General features: G+C 45.3%; 1 protein-coding gene across 1 annotated transcript; it reads left to right on the plus strand.

Annotated features, from left to right (window-relative positions):
- Positions 1-621: 621 nt before the first annotated feature.
- LOC142462216 (uncharacterized) lies at positions 622-26556 on the plus strand. Its single transcript, XM_075563896.1, has 5 exons — positions 622-796; positions 7668-7807; positions 7989-8047; positions 13118-13244; positions 22360-26556. The coding sequence occupies exons 2-5, from the start codon at positions 7765-7767 to the stop codon at positions 24210-24212; spliced, it is 2082 nt and encodes a 693-aa protein (XP_075420011.1). The 5' UTR covers positions 622-796; positions 7668-7764; the 3' UTR covers positions 24213-26556.
- Positions 26557-27606: the final 1050 nt, after the last annotated feature.

A 27606-nucleotide genomic window follows, 5' to 3' on the forward strand; every position in this document is an offset into this window, starting at 1 on the left:
AAACAAATTCATAGACACTCATGACTGTGAGAGAGAACTTCTATCAAGAAAAAATTGTACCTTAAGAAAACTACCCAGCCCAGTCCAGATCAAGTCCAGAAGTCTGATATTAGCGGCTGAGCCCCTCTGTCTGATACCAGTCGATAATTTCCTCATGAGACTCATGCAACTCATGCAATGACAGTGAATGCATCTGGCCTCCCAAGACCTATTTATCTCCATGGTGCCTCCAAATGAGGTCATCAAGCTGCCACCTGATTGACAAGCTAGCTTCCACCCCTCCGCAAGTTGACACCAGATTATGGAACTAACACACTAAAGATGGCTCTCTCCCTCCTACAGCTTTCTCCTTGCGCTGTGGGACTGGCTCCCTGGCCCGTTACTCCTAGCTGGACGAGGGAAAGGACCCAGTCTGAGGGGGAAGTCCTGCGGCAGTTGCGCTTCGGGTTCGTTCCTGCTACAACTAGGCAGCAGCAGCTGCGGAGTGCGCGCAGACGTCGGTTTTCCCGCCAGCGCGCAAGCGCGCGCACACGTCACTCGGGAGCGCCGTTCACGTCAGAGCGCGTGCGCGGGGCGAGGCCCGCCTGAGCGGAAGCTGCGGTGTGGTGCGGCCTCCTCTCGCCCTCGTTCTCGCCCTCGCCCTCGCTCTCGAGCTTCGCACACCGGGCGGAGATTTTTCTGGAGTTCTCCTAGCAGAGTCATGACTGGGTGTTTGGAGAAGTGAAGCTGGAGCGATTCTGGCCACAGTGGCTGCTGTCGGGCCATATTAACCCCCGTCTCGGAAGGAGCCCTTGAGGTAGCCCGTGAGGGCCGCCGGCTGGGAGCATTCTGGGAACTGTAGTTCGGTGTAGTTCCGTGGTCGCTGACTGGATGGGATGAGCCGGTCCTACTGCGGAGCTCACCGATCCTGGACTGTTTTTCCCGTGTGTTGAGGGCTGAGCCTAGAAGGTTGAGTCCAGCATTCGGCCCCCCGGAGGGCTTGGTTGTTCGTGGGTGGGCCTGGCTACGGGGTTCTGGCTGCGCTTCGTGGAGTCAGCGCGCAGTTTTCATTGTTTGGATCGGTGGTTGGGCTGAAGTGGGGTTTGGTGGCGGGGAAATTGGGAGAGTTGAAGCGGTGCCTCCTTTGTTTGCACAGCATGGACCTCCCGTATTCGAGTTAGAGCTGGTGAGAGAATTGGAAGTTCGAATTGGGTTAACCTGGAATAAGCAATCCCGGCCTTCAGTGTACCTGGGGTTATTGGAGCTGTGGGTGTGAGTTCAGCCAGGAGCAAATAGACTAAGGTTCCGAGTTGGTGGGAGCCCAGGTTGGCCAATATAACCCGCCTTGGTGGTTTCGGTTTTGTTTGCGTGTGTATGGGTTGTTTTTTTGTTTTGTTTGTTAAGCATTTTATTAGGGACTCATACAACTCATCACAATCCATACATACATCAGTTGTGTAAAGCACATCTGTACATTCCTTGCCCTCATTTTCAGGGCATTTGCTCTCCACTTAAGCCCTTGGCATCAGCTCCTCTTTTTTCCCCCTCCCTCCTCGCTCCCCCCTCCCTCATGAGCCCTTGATAATTTATAAATTATTTTGTCATATCTTGCCCTGTCTGACGTCTCCCTTCTCCCCCTTTTCTGTTGTCGGGCCCCCCAGGGAGGGGGTCACATGTAGATCCTTGTAATTGGTTCCCTCTTTCTAACCCACTCACCCTCTACCCTCCCAGTGTCGGCCCTCATACCCCTGGTCCTGAAGGTATCATCCACCCTGGATTCCCTGTGCCTCCAGCTCCTATCTACACCAGTGTACATCCTCTGCTCTATCCAGACTTGCAAGGTAGAATTCGGATCATGATAGTGGGGGTGGGGGGAGGAAGCATTTAGGAACTGGAGAAAAGCTGTATTCTTCATCGGTTGCACCCTGACTGACTCATCTCCCCTAATCCCCTCTGCAAGGGGATCTCCAGTGGCCAACAAATGGGCCTTGAGTATCTACTCTGCACTTCCCCCTTCATTCACTATAAGATTTTTTTTTGTTCTGATGATGCCTTATACCTGATCCCGTCGACACCTCGTGATCGCACAGGCTGGTGTGCTTCTTCCATGTGGGCTTTGTTGCTTCTGAGCTAGATGGCCACTTGTTTATCTTCAAGCCTTTAAGACCCCCAGACGCTATCTCTTTTGATAGCCGGGCACCATCAGCTTTCTTCATCACATTTACTTGTTCACCTGCTCTGGCTTCAGCAGTTGTGTCAGGAGGGTGAGCATCGTAGAGTGCCAATTTAATAAAAGAAAGTATTCATGCATTGAGGGGGTGCTTGAGTAGAGGCCCAAGGTCCTTCTGCCAACTTAATACTAAACCTATAAATATAGGCACATAGATCTATTTCCCCATCCTCAGATACATTTGCATATGTACATGTTTTTGTCTAGACCTCTATAAATGCCCTTTGCCTCCTAGCTCTTTCCTCTATTTTCCTTGACTTTCCTCTTGTCCCACTATCATGCTCCGTCCCCACCTGGGTTTTAGCTATTCCTCTTCGTTACCTTAGCCTTGATCATTCCCTACCAGCCTTGCCACACCCACCTCACCACCCATTTGGATCCCTTGTTCCCTTGTCCCTGGGTTTGTAACAGCCCTTCCTTATCCCCCCCCCCCAATCCCATGTCCCCCCAGAACTGTCGGTCCCGTTGTTTTTCCTCCAGATAGATCATCCAGTCTATCTTATTTAGACAGACCTTCGGAGATAATAACATGCACAAAAACATGACAGAGCAAAACCAAGCAACAGGTGTGTGTGTGTGTGTGTATAGCGCGCTTGGTTCTGCATTAGAGCAAAACTAAGCAACAGGTGTGTGTGTGTGTGTGTGTGTGTGTGTGTGTGTGTGTGTAGCGCGCTTGGTTCTGCATTTCCTGGCCAGAGCCATGTTTGTCAGCTGTCTTTGCTTTGGGTAGAGGCTAGACGCAGCCCAGCTGGTCTGGCCCATGAAGCATTGGGCCAGCGGTTGTAAACTTCCAGCTGCCTCTCGGGAGAAAGTGGAGGCTTACTGCTCCCGCCTTGGAAACATGGGAGCGGCCCTGCTCTGCCCTATAAGGTCACCATGAGTCCAAGACATCTTGATGACGGACATTTTTTGAGTTTAGATGGGAGTAGAAACGGGAGTGGAGGAGAGGTCTGATAAGGCTCTGATTGGTTTGTGGTGGGGATGGGAAGGTGATGAGGTGAGACCGATACTGGCATAGTCTCTCTAGGGAGCAGCAGGACAGTTTGTGCTCTGCTTTCGGACAGATCTACAGTTGTAGATCGTGAGGGTGACCACTTCAGTGGACCTTACCCTGATTTCTCTTCCCCTGTCAGCTTCTACCTGGAATGTTGGGGCCCAGCAGGCCACCTGTGCTGCCGGGCTTTCAGGTAGGCTAGGAACCATTGAGGGCTGTTGGCTAATGGTCCTGATCACTTCCAGCATCCCTGGTGTGATCCAGGTATCAGTAATTCTGATATGAGTTTTGTATCAAGGATACATTTTAAACCTCACAACACTACAACGAAACACCTGATCCCACCAGTAGATTCAGCATTTGTTCATTCATGTCCAATCATGACATATCAGCATTTATTTTCACCAGTTATCTTCAGTCTGGTCTTGTTCCATCCAATACCCCCAAGCTCGGTTTTTGTTTTCCCTGCAAGAGCATTTGGAAGGAAACCTTGACACTATACCATTTTCTGGAAAAACTGAAGTACCCCTTGGACTGAGGAAAGGGGTATTCAGAGGGAAAGGAATTCAGAATATTTTTTGAGAGCTCGTACTCAGGAAAATCTCAAAATGTCCTCTCTTGAGCAACAGGTTCCCAGTGAACCTCACTGCCATTGAGGGATTGCAATTTATACTGACCTTATAGGACTGCTCCTGGGGGTTTTCTGAAAATGTAATCTTACCAGAGTAGAAAGCTTCAACTTTCTCTTGCTGTGTGGCAGGTGGTTCTGAACTTGTGTCCTTGCAGTTAACAGCCCAACATGTGACCAGTATGCCATCAGAGCACATGAGCAGCAGGTTAGGGAGTGTTTTCCAGTTAGTGCTTTGCTGAAAGGGGAGGCCTTCCAGTCCCCAGACCGATCTTTCTCCTTGGAATTGCGGTGTCCTTTCTGGCATCAGGTATTAAGTGAGTCATGCCACTCGGTGTTTATTTTAACTTTTGAAGGAGAAAAGGCACAGTTGGTTGGTTTATTTCCACAGTTTTTTTATTGGTATATGATCCACATAACATACGATTCAGTTTTCAATCCTCTAAAGAATAATTGTCCAATCTTTACCACCATCAATTTTAGAACTTTAAAAAAAATTATCTCCCCCCCCCATGATTAAGTTCCCTTTCAAGTGAGTTCTGTAATCACATTCCATTCTAGAGTGCCTTCCCCTCCTCCATTGTTTACTCCAGAAGCCCTCACTCTCCTCATCTCCGCAGTCCACCCTACAGTCCCCACAAGCGCTTCATCCGTTTTATATGTGCATCCACTCCTGGACTTCACAAACTGGTAAACCCCACAGAAACCATACAGAACTAAATGAATTAAAGTGGTGGGGATAGAACAACATAAAAGTACAAACAATGAGTAACACAGAAAAGACCACCAAAAAAAAAAAAGAAAGAAAGAAAAGACCACCATCCATACTATAAAGCCAAAGAAGAAGTTTTGTCATGGCATCATACCAGATGAGGTCAACCCCATTATTAATAATTAAATCCTTTATTATTAATAATTAAAGCCTAAATAATTAATATTAATAATTAAAACCTTTATTAAACGGCTGGACCGAGAGTAGGCTAGTGCTTGGAAACCTTTCAATCCAGAACAAAGACATTTCATGATTTTTATAGTTCAAAGTACTGGGCTGGCTCAAGAGGGAGGTTCTAGCAGCTACATGGGACTCGGGACCAGCACAGCTGTAGGTGTGCTAATTCAAGATCTTACAAGATAGTGTACATTTCTTGTTAATTAGGCAGGCAGAGTTTGCAGATGTCTCTGAAGAGTCTAGGTCTTGTTTGGAAAGCCGGGTGGAAAGAGGGAAGAGGAGAAGGAGCTAACTCCTAGCAGGGGTTAAAGGCAGTTTGAAAATAAATGGAATTCCTTGTGTCGCTACCGTATAAGCAAGAGATCCTCGCACTTGGAGCAAATTCAGGTTGGGTCTAGAGGAAAGGTCAACTGACCAAGTATCAGGTTTGATCCAGCGTAGGTTTCCATTGATCCTCTGTGACAGTGAAGGCTGTTCCAGATACTGCAGACTGTTTAGCTGTGGCTGGAGGGGCTTTGCCAGCGGCTTAATCTCACTAGTTACTCTGCGGATGGGTTTTCAGCTTCCGTTTTCCTCCACTGCCTTCCACACATTGGGTGTTCATAATTTCAGCTCTGATACTTAACCCTTTTTCATATATGACTTGTTAGTGTCATGTTTGGATCACACAGAACAGTGTGTTTCTTTCATGTAGCTTAGTTGACTCCATGCTTAGATGGCTGCTTGTTTGAATATACCAGACACTATTCCCCAGGCACTCTTTTGATTGACAGGCTGGCACCACTGCTCTCAGTGATCATGTCATGGAGGCGAGTATGGAGCACAGCCATGTTCTCAAAACGAACTTTGTGGATTGGGGCTTGAGTTAAGTGGGACCCCAGAATCCATCTGCTTGTCCCCGGTATATGCAAGACAGGTTTACTTTGGCGATCTTCTTTATGACAAAATCAAAGCCTCATAGGATCAACTATACCAGCACCAATGACAAACCAACTAGCCAACAGTCACACATACAAACAAAAAGTACAGAAAATTTTTTAAATGATATGACATGAACAGAAAAATAAGTACACACAAAGAAATACAACATTGTCAATAATTCTCTTGTGGGGTAAGGCGGTTGCACTGGTGACATCCCAGTGACACAGTACTCAGGGCTCTGTATGAAGAGTCTGTGAGTACAGATTCACCTTAAGTCATAGCCCATGAGTTAGTTGTTGGCCTACACAGACCTCTTTTTTTTTAATCATTTTATTGGGGGCTCCTACAACTCTTATCACAATCCATGCATACATCCATCCATTGTGTCAAGCACATTTGTACATTTGTTGCCATCATCATTCTCAAAACGTTTTCTTTCTACTGGAGCCCTTGGTATTGGCTCCTCATTTTTTTCCCTCCCTTATGAACCCTTGATAATTTATAAATTATTATTTTTTAGACCTTTCTATTGAGCTCTGTTTACCTTAAGTATGGGGCTTGGTGCCAGGGGAAAGCTTCCTGGCTCAGTTCTTCCAAATGCAGATCAAAACCTTTCATGGGGATTCTGGGTCCCTTTCCGTGGAGCACCCACAGAGTTGTGGGTTGCCCCCAAGGTCCAGTAATCTCCATTTCCACAGCCCCTGGGCAGTCACTCTGCTTCCATTCCCCTCTGTATACCCCTTTCTTCAGTTCAAGGGTATAGGCAACTTCAAGGCAGGACTCCGGTCATTCAGCTCTGGCCTCTATGTTAAGTCCTGGCATAGCCCTGCACTATGCCACCTGACCCATAAAGTCAACTTCCTACGTTATCAGGTTTAGTCCATGGCATGGTTCACTGAGGTTTGGATAGAAACAGGTCCATTGTTCCCCCCCCCCCCAAGGTTCCCTACAACCATTGTTTAGCACCTCTTTCTGATGTGAGGCAACTTCTCCCCAATCACCATAATCTCCCACGGAACTATCAGTGCCCCCTCCCAAATGTAGGTGCTCTCCTTCCCTAGTCTTAACCTGGTTTTCTGGCAAAGATCTTCCATTCCTACTGGGTACCCCTTGATTTGTTCCAGGCTTGTCTCATAGTTTTGTGGCCTAAAGTGGATGGTCGTCTCCCATGTTCTGTCCCTTGAGGGTGTGGCCACAGACAATGTAAGGTCTCCTTCAAATTGGCTCTTGTGAAGTGCATAGAAGGGGTGTCCATGGCCCGTAGTTAACCTTCTCCCCTTATTGCAAGAACTGTTTCCTACGATTTTGTCTCATTGCTGTTTCTTCTTATAGCAGTGAATTCATACAGTACTTGTCGGTTGTGCTTGACTTCTCAGCACAGTAGTTTCCAGGTCCGTCCATGTCATGCGGTGGCTCGTGCTTTCATCACTGTTTTTAGGGATGCATGGTATTCCGTTGTGTGCATGCGCCATCGTTTTCGTTATCCATTCCTCCACCGTTGGGCATTTGGGCTGCTTCCAGTTTCTTGCTATTGTGAACAGTGCTGTTAGGAACTCGGGAGAGCATCCATCTGCTCCTGTTATGTCGTTTATTCCTTTAGGGCATAAGTCTAGTAGTGGGATTGCTGGGTCATAGGAGATTTCAGTTCCCAGCTGCTTTACGTCTGCAGTGCTTGTATGTATACCAGTTCCAGTCTCTGCATATTCTCTCCAGCATTTGTTGTCTTTTTGGTTGTTTTTGTTGTTGTTTTATGTGGACTAGCATTATGGGGGGTGTTTCTTATTTGCATCTCCCTGATGGCTAGTGCTCATGGGCATTTTTTCACATATTTATTAGCCATTTGTACTAATTATTTCACATATTTATTAGCCATTTGTACTAATTATTTCACATATTTATTAGTCATTAGCCATTCAGTTTTGGGTGAACTGTCTACAGTTTGTTTCTTCATGATGATTCCTAGCAGAATGGCCTGAGCTGATAATTCCTAAGACCTGGCTTTCAGACTGAGGTGTGAAGAAGTCAGCCCAGGCAACAAAACTCCGCCAAAGAGCAGGAAAACTATGGAGACGGTGATGAAATGGACTCAACCCCAGAAGGCAAAAAGTGAGAGCTGGGGAGAGTCTGGGGCGGTGAAGAGGAGGACCAAGAGCCCAGGCTCTGGAGAGAATGCTCTCCTTGCCACCGCTGAGTACGATGGCCACTGCATCCCATCCTGGCTCAGAAGGGCTCCCCTGGGAGCATTGTGGGAGGTCTGAGTACTCACACCGTCTCTTTCTTCTCTTAGCTTTGTCTACCCTGGATACTTACTGGCCCCAAGAGGAGAAGAGAAAGTCTACAATAATGGTGAGAGGCTAGTACCCAATTTCTCTTACTTACTAGCTCATTTTCCAAAGACTAAACATTTTTATATTCTGTCTTTGAAAGGTTAGTGGTTATTTTGGACAGTGGTGTGAGGGCATGCCTTGGTGTTAGGTCAAGTATTAGGTGTTTCACAATATTTGTGTGTTTTTTCAATTTTGTATTTTCTTTCTCTTCTAAAATATACTCAAAGTAGATAGATAGATAGATAGATAGATAGATAGATAGATAGATAGATATGTATACTCCAGGTTAACATGAACATATTTGCGGTTCATGAAAGTCACATAAGATGTCTTACTAGATTTCACTGGGAGCTCATGCAGGTATTATCACATGATACCATTTTGTACTCTAGGCATGTTTTCACTCTTTAATTATTAAACTGTTAAACATATAAAATAAAGATCAGCATAAAAATAACTTCAGCTATCACTTAATCAGCCTTACTTAATAGACGCTGGCCTGTGTCAAATCTTATTTTGTATTTAAAGTACCCCCCTTTTTTACACCCCCTTTAAAAAATCATTTTATTGGAGGCTCTTACAACAATCATATATAAATTGTATCAATCACATTTGTGCATATGTTGCCATCATCATTTTCTTTTTTTTTTTAAGCTTTTGGATTTTATTTGATATTTTACATGTTTTTTTAAATGTTGATAAACACAAGCTTGTAGCTGGACAACAGACATGCTTATAACTGTGACTTCTTCTGAAAAGTACTCCGTCCTAGGCCTCTGGCTATAGGCTGGTTCCATGGGAATGCATGAAAGAGGCAGGGAAACAGTCCCCATGGGAGACTGTGGTTTCTTTTAAAACAAGTTGATGAACCTGTGAAGGTTAGTCATCTAGAGTGAAGTCAAAAGGCTCAAAGTTTTTCCGGAAGCGACGGGCTTGGGTCTCTTTCTGCCATCATCATTTTCAAAGCATTTTCTTTCTACTTGAGCCCTTGGTATCAGCTCCTCTTTTTACCACCCTTGTGAACTCGTGATAAATTATAAATTACTGTTATTTTCATATCTTACACCATCTGCTGTCTCTCTTAACCCATATTTCTATTGTTCATCCCCCTTGGGGTAGGGGATGTGGGTTATAAGTTGATCATTGCAATCAGTTCCCCCCTTTCTCCTCCTCCTCTTTTTCCCTTATCTTTGGGGTATTATTACTCACATTACTGTTCCTGAGGGATTTATCTGCTCTGGATTCTGAGTGTTGAGGGCTGTTCTCTATACCAATGTACATGCTGTGGTCTAGCTGGATTTGTAAGATAGAATTGGGTCATGGGAGTACAAAATACCCACTTTTAAACTTGACTGTTCCCTACCTACACAAACTACCACCTCCCCATTTAAAAAAATTCATTTTATTGGGTGTTCATTCAACTCTTACCATAGTTCATTTGTACATTTGTTGCCCTCATCATTATCAAAACATTTGCTTTCTACTTGAGCCCATGGTATCAGCTCCTCATTTCCCCTCCCTCCCCACTCTCCCCTCCCTCATGAACCCTTGATATTGTATAAATTATTATTAGTATGTCATATCTTACAATGTCCAACGTCTCCCTTCACCCACTTTTCTGTTGTCTGTCCCACAGGGAGGAGGTTATATATAGAGCTTTATAATCGGTTCTCCCTTTTTACTCTACCTTCCCTCCACCCTCCCAGTATCACCACTCTCACCACTGGTCCTGAAGGGATTATCTGTCCTGGATTTTCTGTGTTTCCAGTTCTTATCTGTACCAGTGTACTTCCTCTGGTCTATCTGGATTTGTAAGGTGGAATTGGGATCATGATAGTGGGGGAGGGGAGGAAGCATTAAAAAACTAGAAGAAAATTTTATATTTTATCATTGCTACACTGCACCCTGACTGGCTCTTCTCCTCCCCGTGGCTCTTCTGTAAAGGATGTCCAGTTGCCTACAGATGGGCTTTGGGTCCCCACTCCACATACCCCCCTCATTTACAATGATACGATTTTTTGTTCTTTGATGCCTGATAACTGATCCCTTCAACACCTCATGGTCATACAGGCTGGTGTGCTGCTTCCATGTGAACTTTGTTGCTTCTGAGCTAGATGGCCGCTTGTTTACCATCAGGCCTTTAAAACCCCAGATGCTCTGTCTTTTAATACCTGGGCACCATCAGCTTTCTTCACATTTGCTTATGTACCCACTTTGCCTTCAGTGATTGTATCAGGAAAGTGAGCAGCATGGAATGCCAGTTTAATAGAACAAAGTATTCTTGCATTGAGGGAGTACGTGAGTGGAGGCCCAATGTCCATCTGCTACCTTAATACTAAACCTATAACTTTATGCACATAGATCTATTTCCCCATCATCGTATATAAATATATTTACATATCCACATGCCTGTATTTAGACATCTATAAATGCCCTTTGCCTCCTAGTTCATTCCTCTTATTTCCTTTTACTTTCCTCTTGTCCCACTATCGTGCTCAGCCTTCATTGGGTTTCAGTAATTCCTCTCGGTGACATTGCCCTTGATCAATCTCTACCGGGCCTCTTACACCCCCCTTGCCACTGATTTTGGATCACTTGTTGTTCTCTTGTCCCTGGGTTGGTTAACACCACTTCCTTTCCCCCACCTCATCCTCTCCTTGTCCCCGCGAACCATCAGTCCCCTTGTTTTTTTAAGTCATTGTGATATGGGTGAAAATTTCCAGACCATATTAGTTTTATTGTCGCATAATTTACATATCATACAATTCAGTAGTTCAATCCTTCAATCCTATCAAGGTTTGTTCATTCATATGACCACATCATACATCAGTTTTGAACAATTCCTGCACCAACCCCCATGGTTAAATCGCCTCTGAAAGGAGCTGTGCATTCAGTCAGCTCTAGCGCGCCCTCTCGTCTCCAGCCTTTGCTTTTCACGCCTGAAATTCTCTTGCCCGCCCTATCACCCACCACCCACCAGCATTTTGGTTTTCTTTTTCCTTTTATTTTTTGTTGTTGTTTTCTATTCAACAATTCATACATGTTTTGATTTCTGATATTGATTGAAATGCCCACAATGTAATACCTTTCTTCCCACTTCTTCCCTGTGTTTGTTTCTAGTTTTCTACCTCTCTTGCTGTCTGATCTTTATCCTTGGATAAATGCTCCTTTTGCTGTACAGAGTTTATTGTTCAAATAAACTGCATATTTCTCTTGTACTATATTTACTTTATTTGCCTGTCTTTTGCTTCACTGAATGTGAAGCTATCACGGTAACTTCTGTTCTAAGCCTGAAGATTGCCTAAGAGAGCCATAATCTCAGATGTTCCATTAATTTCTATCTGGCCAGTAAACCTTGTTTTCGTGTTATTTTGAGTTTTGTTCCACCCTTTCTGTCATTTTGTACAGGCTTACTGGTGTGATTCTTGTCAGAGCTCAGCCAGCTAGCCAGGCACCATCCAGTCCTCTGTCTCAGGGTCACGGAGGCTGTGGTTTGTGTGCTGCACTGGTCCTTTGGACTAGTTGTGGTCTACTGTCTTTGATTTTCATTTGTCTTTACTTGAGACAGGAAGAAAGCCATCATTTGACCATAAATGGCCACTCACAAGCTTTGAAGTACCTAGTCAGTCCTCAGCAGAAAGTCAGTTGTAGAGCATTGTCTATGTGGGCTGTTGTACCAGTTGCGGCTGGTGTACCCTGAGACTGTGGTTTTAAGCCTCCAGGTCTGGAGTGTCCATGGATCCACTTGTAGAGGATGACTATTAGTATTGTCGTTGCAGATTGGAGATGTGATCTATTTACCTTCGTTGGCAGGAGCGTCTCTTAGTATCTTCCCTTGCCTTGGTCATGGTTGCTGACCACCCCTTGGCGTATGTGCTCATTCCTTCCACGCCAGATCATTCGTGACTTACCATCCCCCTCTCTCTCCTTTGGGTAATCCCCAAAATATTGCAGTGTGTAAAGCTCTTGCTGGAAACCCACTCAGCATAATATGCTCTATGTTCATCCATATTCTGGGATATTTTGCAGATCCCTAGGGGACATAAAGGGCAGTGGGTGTAATGTAGGTCACAAAGGTAATGTTCTCTATCCTGTTTTATAAGCAGAGACAGAGTCTTCACGTCTTTCTGACTGCAGAAATACTAGAGTTGTGAGGCTGGTTAGACTTGGGTCCCTGGAGACAGGACATCAGGTTCCATAAATCAGAGAGGCGGTGAAAAAGTGGAAGGCTCTCCAGGAGATGGATTAGCACAGTGGCTCCAACAATGTCTCAGACATGACAGTAGTTGTGCAGATGCCTAGGAACTGGACAAGGTTAGCGCTCCTGTACATAGGGCACTCTGACTCAGCCCCACTCCTTGGCATCTAACAACAAGAATAAAAAATTTGCATAGATCTGACCCCTATACTCTTCAAAGGTTTTATTTTGAAGCATTAAGCATTTCTTTCTGGAATATTGTTAGCATTTTCTTATTAACTTTTTACTATGCAAGGGGCTTTGAAAACTTCATGAAAAAATGCAAAAAAAGTTGAAGTTTTCCCATGAAATATTTGAGAAGGTTATTAAAATACAGAAACATAGATGGTCATTCTCTAGACCACATTCAGTTGTCTGTGCTCGATAGCATTCGTGACCCTTCCGTTAACTCCTGTTAACTTCCACTGTCCTTTTTCTTGGAATCTCCTTCTACCTTCTGCCCTGAACCCTTTTTTATGCCTAGTCTAAGGCCCACCTTTGTGATGCCTTCAAGAATTTAAACAATTTAATGAACTTCACAATAGCTGCCTTGGATGAATAGATCAAAATCACTTTTTAAAATACTGCTTACTAATTGATTAATAAATTTTCTCCCCGGTGATATCATAAGTGTTTGAGGGCCAGGGTATGATTTCTGCCTCATTTGACTGGCCTCTGTACTTTACCAAAACCATGTAAACACTCATGTCCAGAACTCTATGTGGAGAAGTCTCTGAAATGAAATAGATGAGCTTTTTCAGATACAGACGTTTTACTGCCATTCACTAAACTCCCATGAAAGGGAATTTTTTGTGTGTGATTTGCTGAGCACTGATATATTGCTTTTTTCAGGAACAAGTTACAGTCAAAGATGTCACAGTGGTTTTCACAGAGTCTGAATGGAAGAGACTGAGCTCTGAGCAGAAGAACCTGTACAGAGAAGTGATGCTGGAGGTGTACAGGGATCTGCTCTCCTTGGGTGAGGATGTGGTCTTTTCCTTTATAGTAATGCAGCCGATGTTTGTTGGCCATCGACTAGGTGCCAGAGGAGCCTTGACTAGTTCAGTATTGAAGTCATCAACCATGGAAAATCTGAAAATGAAGCCATGGAAAGGATTCCATTTGTCGTAGCATCTATTTAGAAAATAGTAAAATAGCTAAGAATAATTTTAACGACAGATCTGAAGGACTTTTACAATAAAGTTATACAGCATTGCTGGAGGAAAGGGAGGAGTGAGAAAACGGATACTCTGCTATTCAGATGCGAATACAGTCTGACATTCATCGGGTTCAGGCAGGGCCTCCCTCACCAGATCAAAATTCAGCTGATGGCCAGTTATCCAGGAGATGTAATTAACCCCTGTCTTAAGACTCTCCACCCCAGGCCATTCTGCTAAGATTCATCATGAATAACAAACTGCTTTGTTCCTGTTAAAAGTTCAGATGAACCCCATATGAGGGGCATGACTCAGTTGACAATGCCGGATGCAAGAAAGAACACTGAGAATTAGAGGTCCCTCGTTCCCCCAAACCCTAACTGTAAAACCCTCTGACCTGCTACTCCAGGGTCCTGCTGGCATAGTGGCTATCTGTTGGACTGCTCATGACAAGGACAGCAGTTCAGAGCATGGGCCACTCAGTGATAGAAAGGTGAAGCTTTCCACTTTGATAAACAGTTACAATCTCTGAAACCCATAGGGAAAGTTCTACCCAATCTTCTACAGTGGCCATGAATTGGATTCAACTCCATTTTTTAACCCTATTTTGGGGGGGGGCTCTTAACAGATATTATAACACTCCATCCTTCAATTAGATCAAGCATGATTGGACAATTATTGCCACCATCATTTTCAAAACATTTCTTTCTCTTTGCACTCTTTGATATCAGCTCCTCTCTATCCCCGCCCTCCCCACCCTACCTCCCAATAACCCTTGTTATTCTGTTAAATATTATTATTATTCCTTCCCCCCCCCCCCCCCGTGTCTTACACCTTCCATTGTATCCATCCATTCACCGGCCATTCTGTTATCCGTTCCCCTCAAGTGGGGTCATATAGTCATCATTGCTGTCAGTCTCCCCCCACTCCCGCCCCTTTCTTTACCCCGAGGGAGTCATTACTCGCATTACAATTGCCGAACAGTTTTTCTATCTTAGACTGCATGCATCGAAAGATCTTAATTATACATATGAACATATGCAGCTCTGACAGGATTAATGAGGTAAAACTAAGACCATAATAATAGGGGAGGAAATATTAAAGAACTAGAGGATAGCTAAGTGTTTCAACAGGGCTATACTGCACCCTGGTTATATCAGTCCTTCCGTGTGGCCCTTCTGTGAGGGACTGTCCAATTATCTTACAGGTGAGTTTTTTGGTCTCCACTTTTTCTATGCTCCTTCACTTCGGTTTGGTTGCTTGTTTTCAAACTTCCGATACCTCTTTCCTTAGACATCTCATGATCACACAGGCTGGTGCGCTGCTTCTATGTCAGCAGTTCTCAGCCTGTGGGTTGCAACCCCGTTGGGGGTTGAACAACCCTTTCACGAGGGTCACTTGATTCATAACAGTAGCAAAATTACAGTTATGAAGTAGCAATGAAAATAATTTTATGGTTGGAGGTCCCCACCACATGAGGAACTGTAGTAAAGGGTCACAGCATTAGGAAGGTTGAGAACCACTGTTGTATGTGAACTTGGTTGCTTCCTTGCTAGATGGCCCCATGTTCAACTTCAAGCCTTCAAGACCCCAGAAACTATAGGACTAGACTCAATTTTACAATGAATTTGGTGTTTGTCAACCTGCTAGTTCATTGCATAGTGCCTAGGGTCTCTGTAGCTTTCAGCCAGTCAGGTCATTATCAATTGGTCTGTATGTACTTGGAGCAATGGAGAAAGGAGTGTGAGGGATAGGAGAGGACATGGAATGTATGCTAATTGTCTCATTACCATGAGACCTGAAGTATGGGATGGTGCCCATCTACCCTTAATGAACATTTTGATCAGAAATTCCATAGAAGAATTCTCAGGATGGTGAGAGTTTAGATTAGAATTCCGGATTCTCATGGATTCTGGATTTTCTGTAGGAACCCTGAAACTGTTTCTGTGAGAAAGTCTTTCAACTTTAAACACAAAATTCCTTGAGTTCCTTTTAAAACCTATCAATAGTTCAGTAAACCTAGTTTAAGAAAATGTCCTTTGAGTGTTGCGTTCTTCTAAGAACTGACTTTTATAAAAAATTTAATAACAGTTTTATTGACACATGATTTACAAATCATACAATTCAGTAGCTCAGTCTTTCAATCATTTGGAGAATTGTGCGGTCATGACCATAGCAATCTTATACATCTCCCCCTGTAGTGAAATCACCTTTAAAATGAGTTGTGCTGCCACATTCAATTCTCCTGCTCCCTCCCCCAGAGTACTCTCTCAGGGGTAAAACGAATGACAAAGGGGAGACTAGATAAGGGGCTTCAGGAGGCAGTGTGGATCAACGCTAATTGGAAAGGAACAACTCCAGGCTGGAGAGTGAGAATGGTTACACGACTTGAAGAAATATCAACAATTTAGAAGGTGAAATTGATTTGATGTATCTTCTATGTGTATTCTCAGCAATGACCAGTGTTTTAAAATGACACAGCTATCTCTTTTTTACAGAACAGATTAGAAGTTGGCTAAACAGTGAGATTCAAATAATAAAGATTATAATGAAAATAATGAGATTCACTCCCAGTGGGGTTATGTGTGTGATATTATGACCGAAAATGAGTAGAGACCTTTGTCTGGTTCTGCCTTTTAAAATCTTTCATTGTGCTAAAAATATCAATAGTAAAACATTGGCCAGTTGAACACTTATTGTTTGTACAATTCAGTTCCAGTGATTTTGCTTATCACATTATGCAACCATTACTGCCATTTCCAAATTGTCTAAAGTCCATTAAAGAATCTCGGGGAACTCTTTTTCCTCCTAAAAGAGATTCCCCTATTCACTCTGGAACCCTCTGACAATCCTGAATAAAGTTTAGTTTATAAAATTGCCTGTTGCGTGTGAGTGAAATTGTATATACGTCCTTTTGTGAGTGGTGCATTTCACTCACCATAACATCCATGAATGTTGCAGCGCATACGGTGCCTCATTTACTCTGTTCCCCTTGGTGCTGTGCGTGTGGTAGATCTACAGTGCCGATCACCAGTTGTATGTTCAGCAGTTCCTGCTCAGTTTGCTTCCTCTCAGTCTCTGCAGCGCTCTCAGTGCAGCACCACTCGCCTCACCTTCACCCTCCTCCTCGCTGACCCCTCTGACCTGTGAGCCTGGCACATGTGCTCCCCCACTCCCAGGTGCTTGAGTTTTCCGAGATGTGTACCTCCCTAGTTTTATAATTCCCCATAGGACCCTGCTCGTTATTTGACTGGCAATGGAGGCAGGGGCTCCCTTTCATTTCAGACCTCAAGGGTGACCTGAAGGTCACTGTTTATGGGTTCCACCTGTCTATCATATTAGTAAGCCTGGTCTCCTGGGTGATTTTGAAGTTTGAGCCACGCTTTTCTCCCACTTTATTCAGAGCCTTCTAAAGCAGTGGTTCCCAACCTTCCTGGTGCCATGACTCTTAAATACAGTTCCTCATGTGGTGGTGACCTCCCATCCATAAAGTTATTTTCGTTGCTACTTCATCACTGTCATTTTGCTACTGTTATGAATCAGGCGACCCCTGTGAAAGTGTCGTTTGACCCCCCCAAAGGGGTCTAGACCCCCAGGTTGTGAACCGCTGCTCTAAAGTGATCAGAGTAGTTGGTAGCTGTGACCATGCCGCATATAATTCTAACGCATTCCTTTTTGACTCTGCAAGAATCCATCGTGTGTGTGTATGTATGTATATATATATATATATATATATATATATATATATATATAGCTCATTTTGTTCATCTTAGTGATGAAGAATATTCAATTATTTATACCTTTGTTTATTATTAGTTACTGACACTAAAGTGAACATGGGGATTCAAGTTTTCATTTCTGCCCTGCGTATGGTTACTAGAGTGTGGTTTGTGTTTTCTGGCTCATAAGGTAGTGTTGTCTTTAGCTTTCAAGGTGCTGCCAAGCTGTTATCCACAGCCACTCTACCATTTTCCCTCTTCTGCAAAAATGCAGTAAGAGCTGTCATTTTGTGGGTTTTTCTTTGCAGGAAGTGATGGAGGGCATGGTGGCCTTTAAAGCAGAAGGGCATAGTGCCTTAGGAGCAGCTAGATTTTCCATCCCGGCTCTGGCCCAAGCTAAGAGCAGGCCACCAGAATCCGGAGCCGAGTTAGATGCCAGAGATCCTGGCACAGTGATCTCAAGATGAGATAGAGGAGTTGGAGAGCTTCCCTTTGGTGAAAGGATCCCAGAAGAACTGCCGGGGCAGAGCCCACTGTGCACAGCCATATCCCCTGCTCTACGTTTCACAGCTGCAGCCTGCTTGCAAGTAGTGCACAGAGGCTGCGTGGCGCTGTTCCAGGCACTGCTGGAGTTTCTGCAGCCCCTCTGCTCCAGACCGACCGGCCCTCGCTTAGTTCACCAGTGGCCAGGAATGCCTGTGTTTTAACCCAAAGGTCAAGGTGGTGTGGTAGTTGATCCTGCTGGGCTGACCTTGGACCCAAGGCCCAAATGCCCTAAATTGCCCCTTCTTAGACTCCAGACATCAAGGGTAGAAACCCAGAACTACAAAGCAAGATTTGACAATGGTCTTGGAAGCACAGGAAACCTTCAGCCAGCAGATGAAGCAGCTGGCAGAGACTCCTGTGAATCGGGCCACCCAGCTGCAGGAGCCGGAGCAAGGGGAAGGTAGACCCTTTCTGGCAGCATGGACAAGCTCTGTTTGAAATACTGTGTCAGTTGCGAAAAGCACTGCCAGTGCCTTAGTACCAGGTGCTGAGTTGATGCAGCCTGGAGCTGCTATCACCTTCTCCTTTGCCTTGAGCCAATATGGTGTGGATTACAGTGGCCACTTCCAGCATGCTTTTATGAATTTGGTGACCCTGACATGGCCAGTGGAGCTAAATTCTCCTCATCAAGCAAGACTAGCCCTGGGCAATTCTCTACTGAAAGTCAAGCATAACCCATGCCTTCCTCAGGAACCAGTCTCAGGGAAGCACGTAGAACTCTTCACTTGCCTGCACTTCAGTTTGAGCCCCAGTAAACTTGCCAAGAATCCAGCCTCGATGGACAGCCCCTAGAGGCGCCCAACGAGCCCCCCACTGTCATGTTCCCTTCACAATCAGGACTCTCGAGCCGAGGTCATATCTTAGTCCTAAGACAAAAGGACACACAACAGATACAGCCGAGGCTGTGAGCACAAGGGCAACCTCTGCTCAGAAACCTGGATGTCAGAACAAACTTGGGAACTTTGTACAAGAAAAGAAAAAGTTGCTGTTTTTCTGCCCCTTAGTTAATATAAGGGAACACAAGGTAGATTTCCAGTGAATAACTTCCCCCCCTACCCGGTCTGCTGCTGTCTAATTCGCATATCATGCAATTTACTAGTTCGAGCCGAGCATGAAGAGTTGTTCAGTCATCACCACACTCACTTTCTTCTGGCCCTGGTGCTCAGAGCAGGAGGGCTTGTGTTTCCTATCTTCACTGTGAAAACAACATAAGATTTCTGCAGCTGAATCTCATGTAAGTGTGCCTTCCCCTAATCTGGACTTCTGTAGGTATCTCCTTATATGGTTACTGATAATCTTTGTAACAGACATGCGCCAGCTGAGCAGTTTCACGGTGTGCAGTGCAGTGATGTTGATGAGCTGTGCCACCATCCTCACCTTTCTTCTCAGAGCCCTCGCTCCCCGGGTAGCATAAAGTCTGCGCCCCACGCCTGAACTTGATCTTTCGGTTAGCTCGTCTGAAGATGCTAGTGTCAGTTTGATCTCATGGAAAACGAGTCACATAATTATACCTACTCAAGAGTGCAGAGGACCCACGTGATACCAGAAAATCAATTGCTTAAATCCAACACCTTGTTTCAATGACTACGAAAAGAAGATTGAAACGCAATGAAATTTCTTAACATATCTGAGCATACAGAATAGCCAATACCAGCAATATACTGAAGGAAGATTTTTCCCTTTGTAATTGGCCACCAGACAGTGTTTCCCCGTGTCTGTTCAATATAATGTTAGAAGGCCTATCACAGCAACAACAACAAAGGGAATACCGGTAAGCATCCAAGTTATGAACTAAATAAAATTGGGAATTTACCTTTTCTATTGCTCTTCACTTTGGGAATCGTAGTGTTTGAGATACTCAAAATTAAATAAGTGAAGATTGGAAAAACAAAAAGGAACAAATTCAAACATGAGGACATTGAAGGGGTTGGGGTAGGGCATGGATTACAAGCAATGAACCTTTGAATAGACAACTTTCACTCTGTCTTCATTCTAAAAATGGAATTGCAAAATTCAGCTCAAAGGTTGAATTGGACCTGCCAGCTGTTTGGATGTATTGTTTTAGGACATATCCACCCACTTACTTATTGCTTTACCTTACTTTGATTCTATGAAGGCAGAGTAAAGACACTGTAATCTTATTTTTTTAACCCTAACACAATCCCTAATCATAACTGTAACTCTTAACACTCAACTACTAATCCTTAATACAGGTATTATGACTTAATCCGTACCCCTACCCTTACCCTAAATGTAAGACAATCACCCCAACCTTAAATCTAACACAAGCCCTTGACACTTTAACCTATAAAGCCAAAAATATTTACACTCTGTTTCTTTGCAGATTGTTTTGTGCTTTAAAACGTATAAACAACATAGGAAAGATGGGATATTCCTCAGCGTAACTAAGGGCATATATAAAAAGACAAACTGCTGAGGTTACGCTTCCTAGAGAGAAACTGAACGCTTTCTCCTTGTGGCTTAGAGACAATGTCTTCTAGTAGCAGTCGTAAACAGGGCTATCCGGCAAGAAACTAAAATAGTTCTCTAGAGAAGCAAAACCAGGACACTTATGATTTCATTTATAAATATATGAATAGATATGTACAGCACGAAGGAGTTTAACAGCTAATTAGTCCACACAGCAGTACAGAGGGCTCAGTTCAGCTCACTTTCATGGAACATTTAATGTACTGGAAGTCCTTCAATTCAGGAATGCTGCTGGAAGCAAGGTCAAGGAAGCAGACAGCTGAGTCTTCCCTAGAACAATGCTGGCAGTCAGGCCACAGGCAGCAAGCATCAGGACAGATCACCAACAGTCAGCAGCTCAGGAGCTTCACAAAGCAGGCCAAGATGCTTTGAACTCAAACACTGCAAGGTGACAGGATACAATGGCCTCAAACTCAAGGACGTACACACCAGCAGCATGGTGAAGCAGTTTCAAAGGATCCTCAAGCTCTAGCAACATGATCCATGGATTGGCTGTCCCACAGCTAGTGTAGCTCACAAGTTGAGGCAGAGAACTTGCTAAAGCAGCTGCACGCTGCTCTGATCACCAGAGAGAGAGAGGGGCGGGACTTGCCAAGCCATTTTTATCTCTTTGCCCTCCAATCAAAACGCGACCTAATTAATCCCACATGTTCCTATTGGCCGGGTTGGCACAAAACCCTACCTATCCCAGCATCTAAATTGGTACCAAAACACATGAACTCCAAAACACTATTAAGAGTCTATTCTAACTCACAAGGACCCTATTTGGGGTTTCTGAGGCTGTGAATCTTCATGAGAGCAGGTAACTTCTTGCTCCTGAGAAAGTGCCTCATGGTTTTTCAGCCACTTGACTTTCTCTGAGCAGTGAGCAATCCCAACACCTATAACCCAACAGCCCACCAAGCCTTCAAATTATCTGTATTTGCAGATAACATTCTCTTAGAAAATCCCACAAACTCGCCAAGTAAACTACTGGAAACGAAGTGAGATATTTAGCACATAGGTGAGGTGCATGATCATAAAGATTCCGTTGGATTCTGCCACATCAAGCGATAAAAATCAGACCCCCCACTCCCTTGGAGTTGATTCTGACTCATAGAGACCCCATATATGGTTTCTCAGGCTGTAAATCATGATGGAATTAAATGACCACATCGTACTCAGAGTACCTGGTGGGTTTGAGCCACCAATCACAATATAACAGTTTTCAAAGCAAGTGCTGACAGAATCGTTCAGCCATATCCATGTGGATGCTCTGGATTACAATCCCCAAACCACTGCCATGAATTCTGACTCCTAGAGGCTCTCGGGACAGAGTAGAACTGCCCTATGAGGTTTCCACGGCTGTCAATCTACACAAGAGGAATGCTACATCTTTCTGCAACATACTGCTAATAGGATGGAGCCATTTGGGTTAGTGCTTTAAGCCCTGTGCCATTGTGGCACCTTCTAGATTGCAATAGAAACATCATATAAAAGAATATGGTGAGAGACAATTCACGTTGTGTATATTGTCAAGTTGATTCTTACTCGTGGGACTCCGTGTGTGAAGACTAGAACCGCTCCACCAACCTCTGGATGCTAGTAGAACGGGACTCCAGCACTGAGATTCTGTCTGTCATAAGAGAAGGCAGGACAGCCCAGACCACCCACTACAGCTCCTGTGGTACTTACAGGATCTGGTGCTAACTTGAGCCTATTAAGATTGAGGGGGTGGAGCGGTCTGTCAATCAGGTCGCTGCTGAATGACTTCATTTGGAGGCACTAAGGAGATAAATAGCTCACCGGAGATGGGTCACCTGGACTCTGCTTGGTATTCCTGATGGCAAGACACATGGGAGCTATGCTAGAGCCCTGGAGCTGGAGAAGCAACTTCCATGCCAGCACTCAGATGCTTCCACTGCCACTGGATGCACAAGACTTTCCACTCACCGGCCTGTAATCCTCCTGCATTTGGCGTCATTGCATGTGTTGCATGAGTCTGAAGAGGAATTTTTAGATTAGTATCAGACATAGGGGCTAATATCAGCTGTATGGACTTGATCTGGACTAGGCTGGGATGCTTTCTTAATAGACAATCTTTGATATGAAGTTCTCCTCTACAACCATGAGTGTCTCTCGATTTGTTTCTCTAGTCAACGCAGGCTAACACAGCTACTCTAACAGAAACCTTTCTCTCCAGCAGACCCAAAGCCAGAAATCGACCCCTGTGCCTCCTGCCTTCTGGCTCTCTCCTGTCAGCAGTTCCTCAGCCAGCGCGAGCTTCGGCTCTTCCCAGGCTTCTGTGCAGAACATCACTTCCATCCAGGGAACTCCAGCCCAGGGCCTCAGAAGCCACCAGAGGAGCAGGAGCCTCCTCAGAGCTGCAGGAGCGAGAACACACCAGGTCAGGATTGCAGAGATGACGTCTCCACACAGTTGTTGGAGAGGACAGGGGAGAGAAAGACTTCGAGGGGTTTCTGCAGGCCTTGCCGAAGACAGTCAGCAAGTAGTAAGATGAGATTCCAGTCCATCTCAGCCCTGAGGGAAAGCTGTGTGGAAACAGATGACGGGTTGAAGGAATTATTGTGTACCTCAACTTTGAGAGCAGTTAGCTCTAGAGAGGATGGACGAGACTGTAGCCTGAAAGCAGAACTTATCTCCCTCTGCCTGGAGAAGCCCTATGTCTGTAGTGAGTGTGGGAGAGCCTTTAACTATAAGTCACGTTTCCTCCAGCACCAGAGGATACACTCAGGGGAGAGGCCTTTTGTGTGTGTGGAGTGTGGGCGAGGCTTCAACCAGAGATCAAACCTCCTTGTGCACCAGAGAACACACTCGGGGAAGAAGCCACATGTGTGCAAGGAATGTGGGCGAGACTTCAGTCACAAGCCAAGCCTCCTTGTGCACCAGAGGATACACTCAGGGGAGAAGCCTTTTGTATGCACAGAGTGTGGGCGAGACTTTAAAGGTAAACCAAACCTCCTTGTGCACCGGAGAACACACTCAGGGGAGAAGCCACATGTGTGCCAGGAGTGTGGGCGTGGGTTTAGTAAAAAGTCAGTACTGCTTGTGCACCAGAGGATACACTCAGGGGAGAAACCACATGTGTGCACAGAGTGTGGGCGGGGCTTTAGTCACAAGCCAAGCCTTCTTGTGCACTGGAGGATTCACTCAGGGGAGAAGCCTTACGTATGTACAGAGTGTGGACGAGGCTTTAAATGTAAAGCAAACCTGCTTGTGCACCAGAGAACACACACAGGGGAGAAGCCTTATGTGTGCACAGAGTGTGGGCGAAGTTTTAAAGGTAAACCAAACCTCCTTGTCCACCAAAGAACACACTCAGGGGAGAAGCCACATGTGTGCAAGGAATGTGGGCGGGGGTTTAGTCACAAGTCAGTCCTGCTTGTGCACCAGAGGATACACTCGGGGGAAAGGCCTTATGTGTGCACAGAGTGTGGACGAGGCTTTAAAGGGAAATCAAGCCTCCTGGTGCACCAGAGGATACACTCAGGGGAGAAACCATACGTGTGCAATGAGTGTGGGCAAGCCTTTATCCAGAGATCACACCTCCTTCGCCATCGGAGAACACACTCAGGGGAGAAGCCACATATTTGCAAGGATTGTGGGCAAGGCTTTAGTCACAAGTCAGTGCTGCTTGTGCACCAGAGGATACATTCAGGGGAGAGGCCTTTTGTGTGTCAGGAGTGTGGACGAGGCTTTAAGCAGAAGCCACACTTACTGGTGCATCAGAGAACACACTCTGGGGAGAAGCCTTTTGTGTGTGAGCAGTGTGCACAAGGTTTCAAGCAGAAGTCGCACCTCCTTGTACACAGGAGGATACACTCAGGGGAGAGGCCTTACGTGTGCCCAGAGTGTGGGCGAGGCTTTAAAGGAAAATCAAACCTCCTTGTGCACCAGAGGATACACTCAGGGGAGAAGCCACACATTTGTATAGAGTGTGGGCGAGGGTTTACCCAGAGGTCACACCTCCTTGGACACCAGAAAACACATTCAGGGAGAAGCCACCTGTGTGCAAGGAATGTGGACAAGGCTTAAACCAGAAGTCACACCTGTACACCAGAGAACACACTCGGGAGCAACCATATGTGTGCAAGGAAGGTGGGCAAGTCACTAGAAAGCACAGCTCCATGAGCACCAGTGGACACACTCCAGAGTAGAAGCCACATCTGTGTAATCCGTGTGGGGGAGACTGAGCTATTAACAAAGCCTCATTAGACATCAGCTGACTCATTCAGGAGTCACTCCATCTTTAAGGAGTATGGCTGAGCCTTCAGATAGAAGTCACTTCATCAGACACTAGAAAACACTAAAATAGATGGGTGAAGACAGTGATTTAACTGTAAGTCACTTATGTACTCCAGACACAATAGGAGCTTGGCGTGCAAGAAAAAGCCAGAAATCTGGAAAGAGGCACACTTCATGAGCTAACAGTTGTATTCTTCGGTTGAGAGGCATTATGAAGGTGGGAGAATGTGAGATGCTAATTATTAGGCACCTAAGGAGACAGAACTGGGCATGCTCAGACCAAGCCACCTAGGCCCAGTTGGGAGGTCCACCTGGGCATACCCACCTAGGCACCAGCCTGTGATATCACACAGGTGCATGTAAATTCAACCAGAAAGGTGGGTTCATACCTTCAACCATGCCTCTCCAGCCAGAGGGTTAAAAGCTGGCCACAGGAGCACCGCAGCCCCTTTATTTCCTTGCTCTTCTCTTGTTCAGATGCATGCTGCAAGTGGAGGATGGGTATCTCCCGCACGAGCGTGGAGCGGGAGTGCCTGTGGCTGTGGGCCCTCGTGGGCCCCTCTGGTCTCTTTGTCCCTACTCCTGTTTCCACTTCCCATATTCCTTCCAAGTGTTCGGTTGCACTCCCCTGAAACAGCCATTTTCAGTCATGAACTTTCCCACTGCCCCCGCCAAGGAGCCCTGCGTGCTTTCCAGAGACAGCGTGCACTTTTTGAGACTATTAACGTGAAACATCCCTCTGCCTCATAAAGGTGAACTTGGATTTACCACAGCCCTTCTGCCGCGTCAATTCTTTCAGTATCGTTAAGCAAGAACCGAGGCATATCATCCCAGAAACCTAACCAAACTGGAGAATGATATCATTGATACTGCACTCAAGTACAATGTTGCTCAAAATCACCGAATAAAGCTAACAGCTGCCAGAAGTTCAGGCTGGCTTCAGAACAGGATGTAGAACAAGGGATATCATTGCTGATGCCGGCTGGATCTTGGTGCAAAGAGAATACCAGAAAGATGTTACATGTGTTTCACTGAATGTAAAGGCATTGACTGTAACATAATAAACTGGTTAGCCTTGAGAAGAATTGCTGCTCCGGGCCTGGGACTGTGTGAGCCAGGATCATCGCTGGCTCTTTGCTAGTTCCCTGTGGTCAACAATCCTCACCTGCAGCCCACGGATGAACCGCTCCTGTGGAGGGACTTACACGATTATAGCAAAAAGGATATAGAAAAGCAAGGGACAGGGGACTAATCTCCAAAATTGGGAGAAGAGTCTAGACTTTATTCAAAAATGGGTTTTTATAATAATGAGACCTGCAAGCCTCTTGTTAATACATACACAATGGACTGGTCAATATGTTGATCTTGGATATCCTGAACACTTTAGCAGCAGTACCAGGTGTGTCAGATAAAAAGGTGAAAATCATTCCCTTAGAGTAGGGACCAGAGAAACACATCTTAGAGATAAGCAGCGCTCAACTGCATTAGTGAGGAGCCAGGTAACTGTAGGAGAGATCTCCGCATTAGCATTGTAATGGGGGATTATTGTGGAGGAAATGTCCCTTCCAGAATATGCGTATTTGCATGTTATTTCCACTACTGCTCTGTCGAGTCCTGGAGTCGGGACTGGAGAACAGGCCCCGGACAATTTCTCCCAGGTCCTCAGTTTCCCACACGGACCCATGTAGGAAATTCCTTGAACACAAAACCTCTGTTCATGAATAAATAATATCCTCAAGCCTGAAAAACTCTTCATTTCTTCAGAGACCACATTCAGCCTTGCTCTAGGGCAGCAGTTCTCAACCTGTGGGTCGCGACCCCCTTGGGGGTCAAACAAGGGGTCCTCTAAGACCATGGGAAATGTGTTTCTAATGGTCTTAGGAACCAAGACACCACTGCTCTATCCGCCTGCAGGTGGGTCTGCCCACATGCAGATATGCCTACAAGTACCAGCATGAAGCGTTACCCATGCTACACCATGCTTCCAGACAAAATTTCATTTATTTGTAATTAGAAATAAGTATTTCCCCCCAGCTACCATGATCTGAATTCTACCTTGCAGGACTGGATAGGGCAGAGGTTGTACACTGGTGCATATGGGGGCTGGAGGCACAGGGAATCCAGGGTGGATGATACCTTCAGGACCAGGGGTGTGAGGGGCGGTGCTGGGAGAGCGGAGGGCGAGTGGGTTGGAAAGGGGGAACTGATTACAGGGGTCCACGTGTGACCTCCTTGGAAGATGGATGGCAGAGAAGGGGGGGGAGGGAGACTCTGGATAGGGCAAGATATGACAAAATAACGATGTATAAATTACCAAGGGCACATTGGGAGGGGGGAGCGGGGAGGGCGGGGAAAAAAGGACCTGGTGCAAAGGGCTTAGGTGGAGAGCGAATGCTTTGAGAATGATTGGGGCAGGGAATGTATGGATGTGCTTTATACAATTGATGTATGTATATGTATGGATGGTGATAAGAGTTGTGTGAGTCCCTAATAAAATGTAAAAAAAAAAGTCACAATATATAATTACATATTGTTTGTGATTAATCACTGCTTTAATTATGTTCAATTTGTAACAATGAAAATACATCCTGCATATCAGATATGTACATTATGATTCATAACAGTAGGAAAATTAGTTATGAAGTAGCAATGAAAATAACGTTCTGGTTGGGGGTGACCACCACATGAGGAACTGTATTAAAGGGCCGAGGCATTAGGAAGGTTGAGAACTGCTGCTCCCTCCAGTGTGGCTCCCTCCCCTGTTGCAACGTGGTGCTCACCCTGGTACATCTGTTCCTTACACTGCAAGATCGGCTCCCTGCCTTGTTCTTAGCTGCACAAGGGAAAGAACCCAATCTGTGCATTCCTGCACCCAATCTGTGGAAATCCTGCAACAATGAACTCACAGTTACTGGCCCTGGAAGGAGGGTTGAGTCTCGCTTGCTTTCCCAGGTGGGGTTGGTTGGCCAGAGGTGGCCCTAGACACGGGATTAAAGACCTCTGTGAGGTCAGTGAAGTTTCCAGTTTTGGAAACTGGGTCCTGGTTGCATTTGGAGCTGTGAATCCATGAGTTTCTCTGCACGCCACGGACCTCCCATATTTGGGTTGGAGTGAGTTAGAGAGTGACTTGCAAGTTTGAATCAGATTAGTCGGGGGCAGACCATCCTGGACTTCAGAGGACCTA

This window comes from Tenrec ecaudatus, chromosome 12 (genome assembly GCF_050624435.1).
Source record: "Tenrec ecaudatus isolate mTenEca1 chromosome 12, mTenEca1.hap1, whole genome shotgun sequence".
Lineage (NCBI taxonomy): Eukaryota > Metazoa > Chordata > Mammalia > Afrosoricida > Tenrecidae > Tenrec > Tenrec ecaudatus.

What these genes read in the sequence shown, in the direction of transcription:
- LOC142462216 (XM_075563896.1), top strand. Translation starts at nt 7,765, where the DNA reads ATGGAGACGGTGATGAAATGGACTCAACCCCAGAAGGCAAAAA. An exon ending in TCAACCCCAGAAGGCAAAAA is followed by an intron (nt 7,808 to 7,988) that starts GTGAGAGCTGGG and finishes TTCTTCTCTTAG; the next exon opens with CTTTGTCTACCCTGGATACT. An exon ending in AGAGAAAGTCTACAATAATG is followed by an intron (nt 8,048 to 13,117) that starts GTGAGAGGCTAG and finishes TGCTTTTTTCAG; the next exon opens with GAACAAGTTACAGTCAAAGA.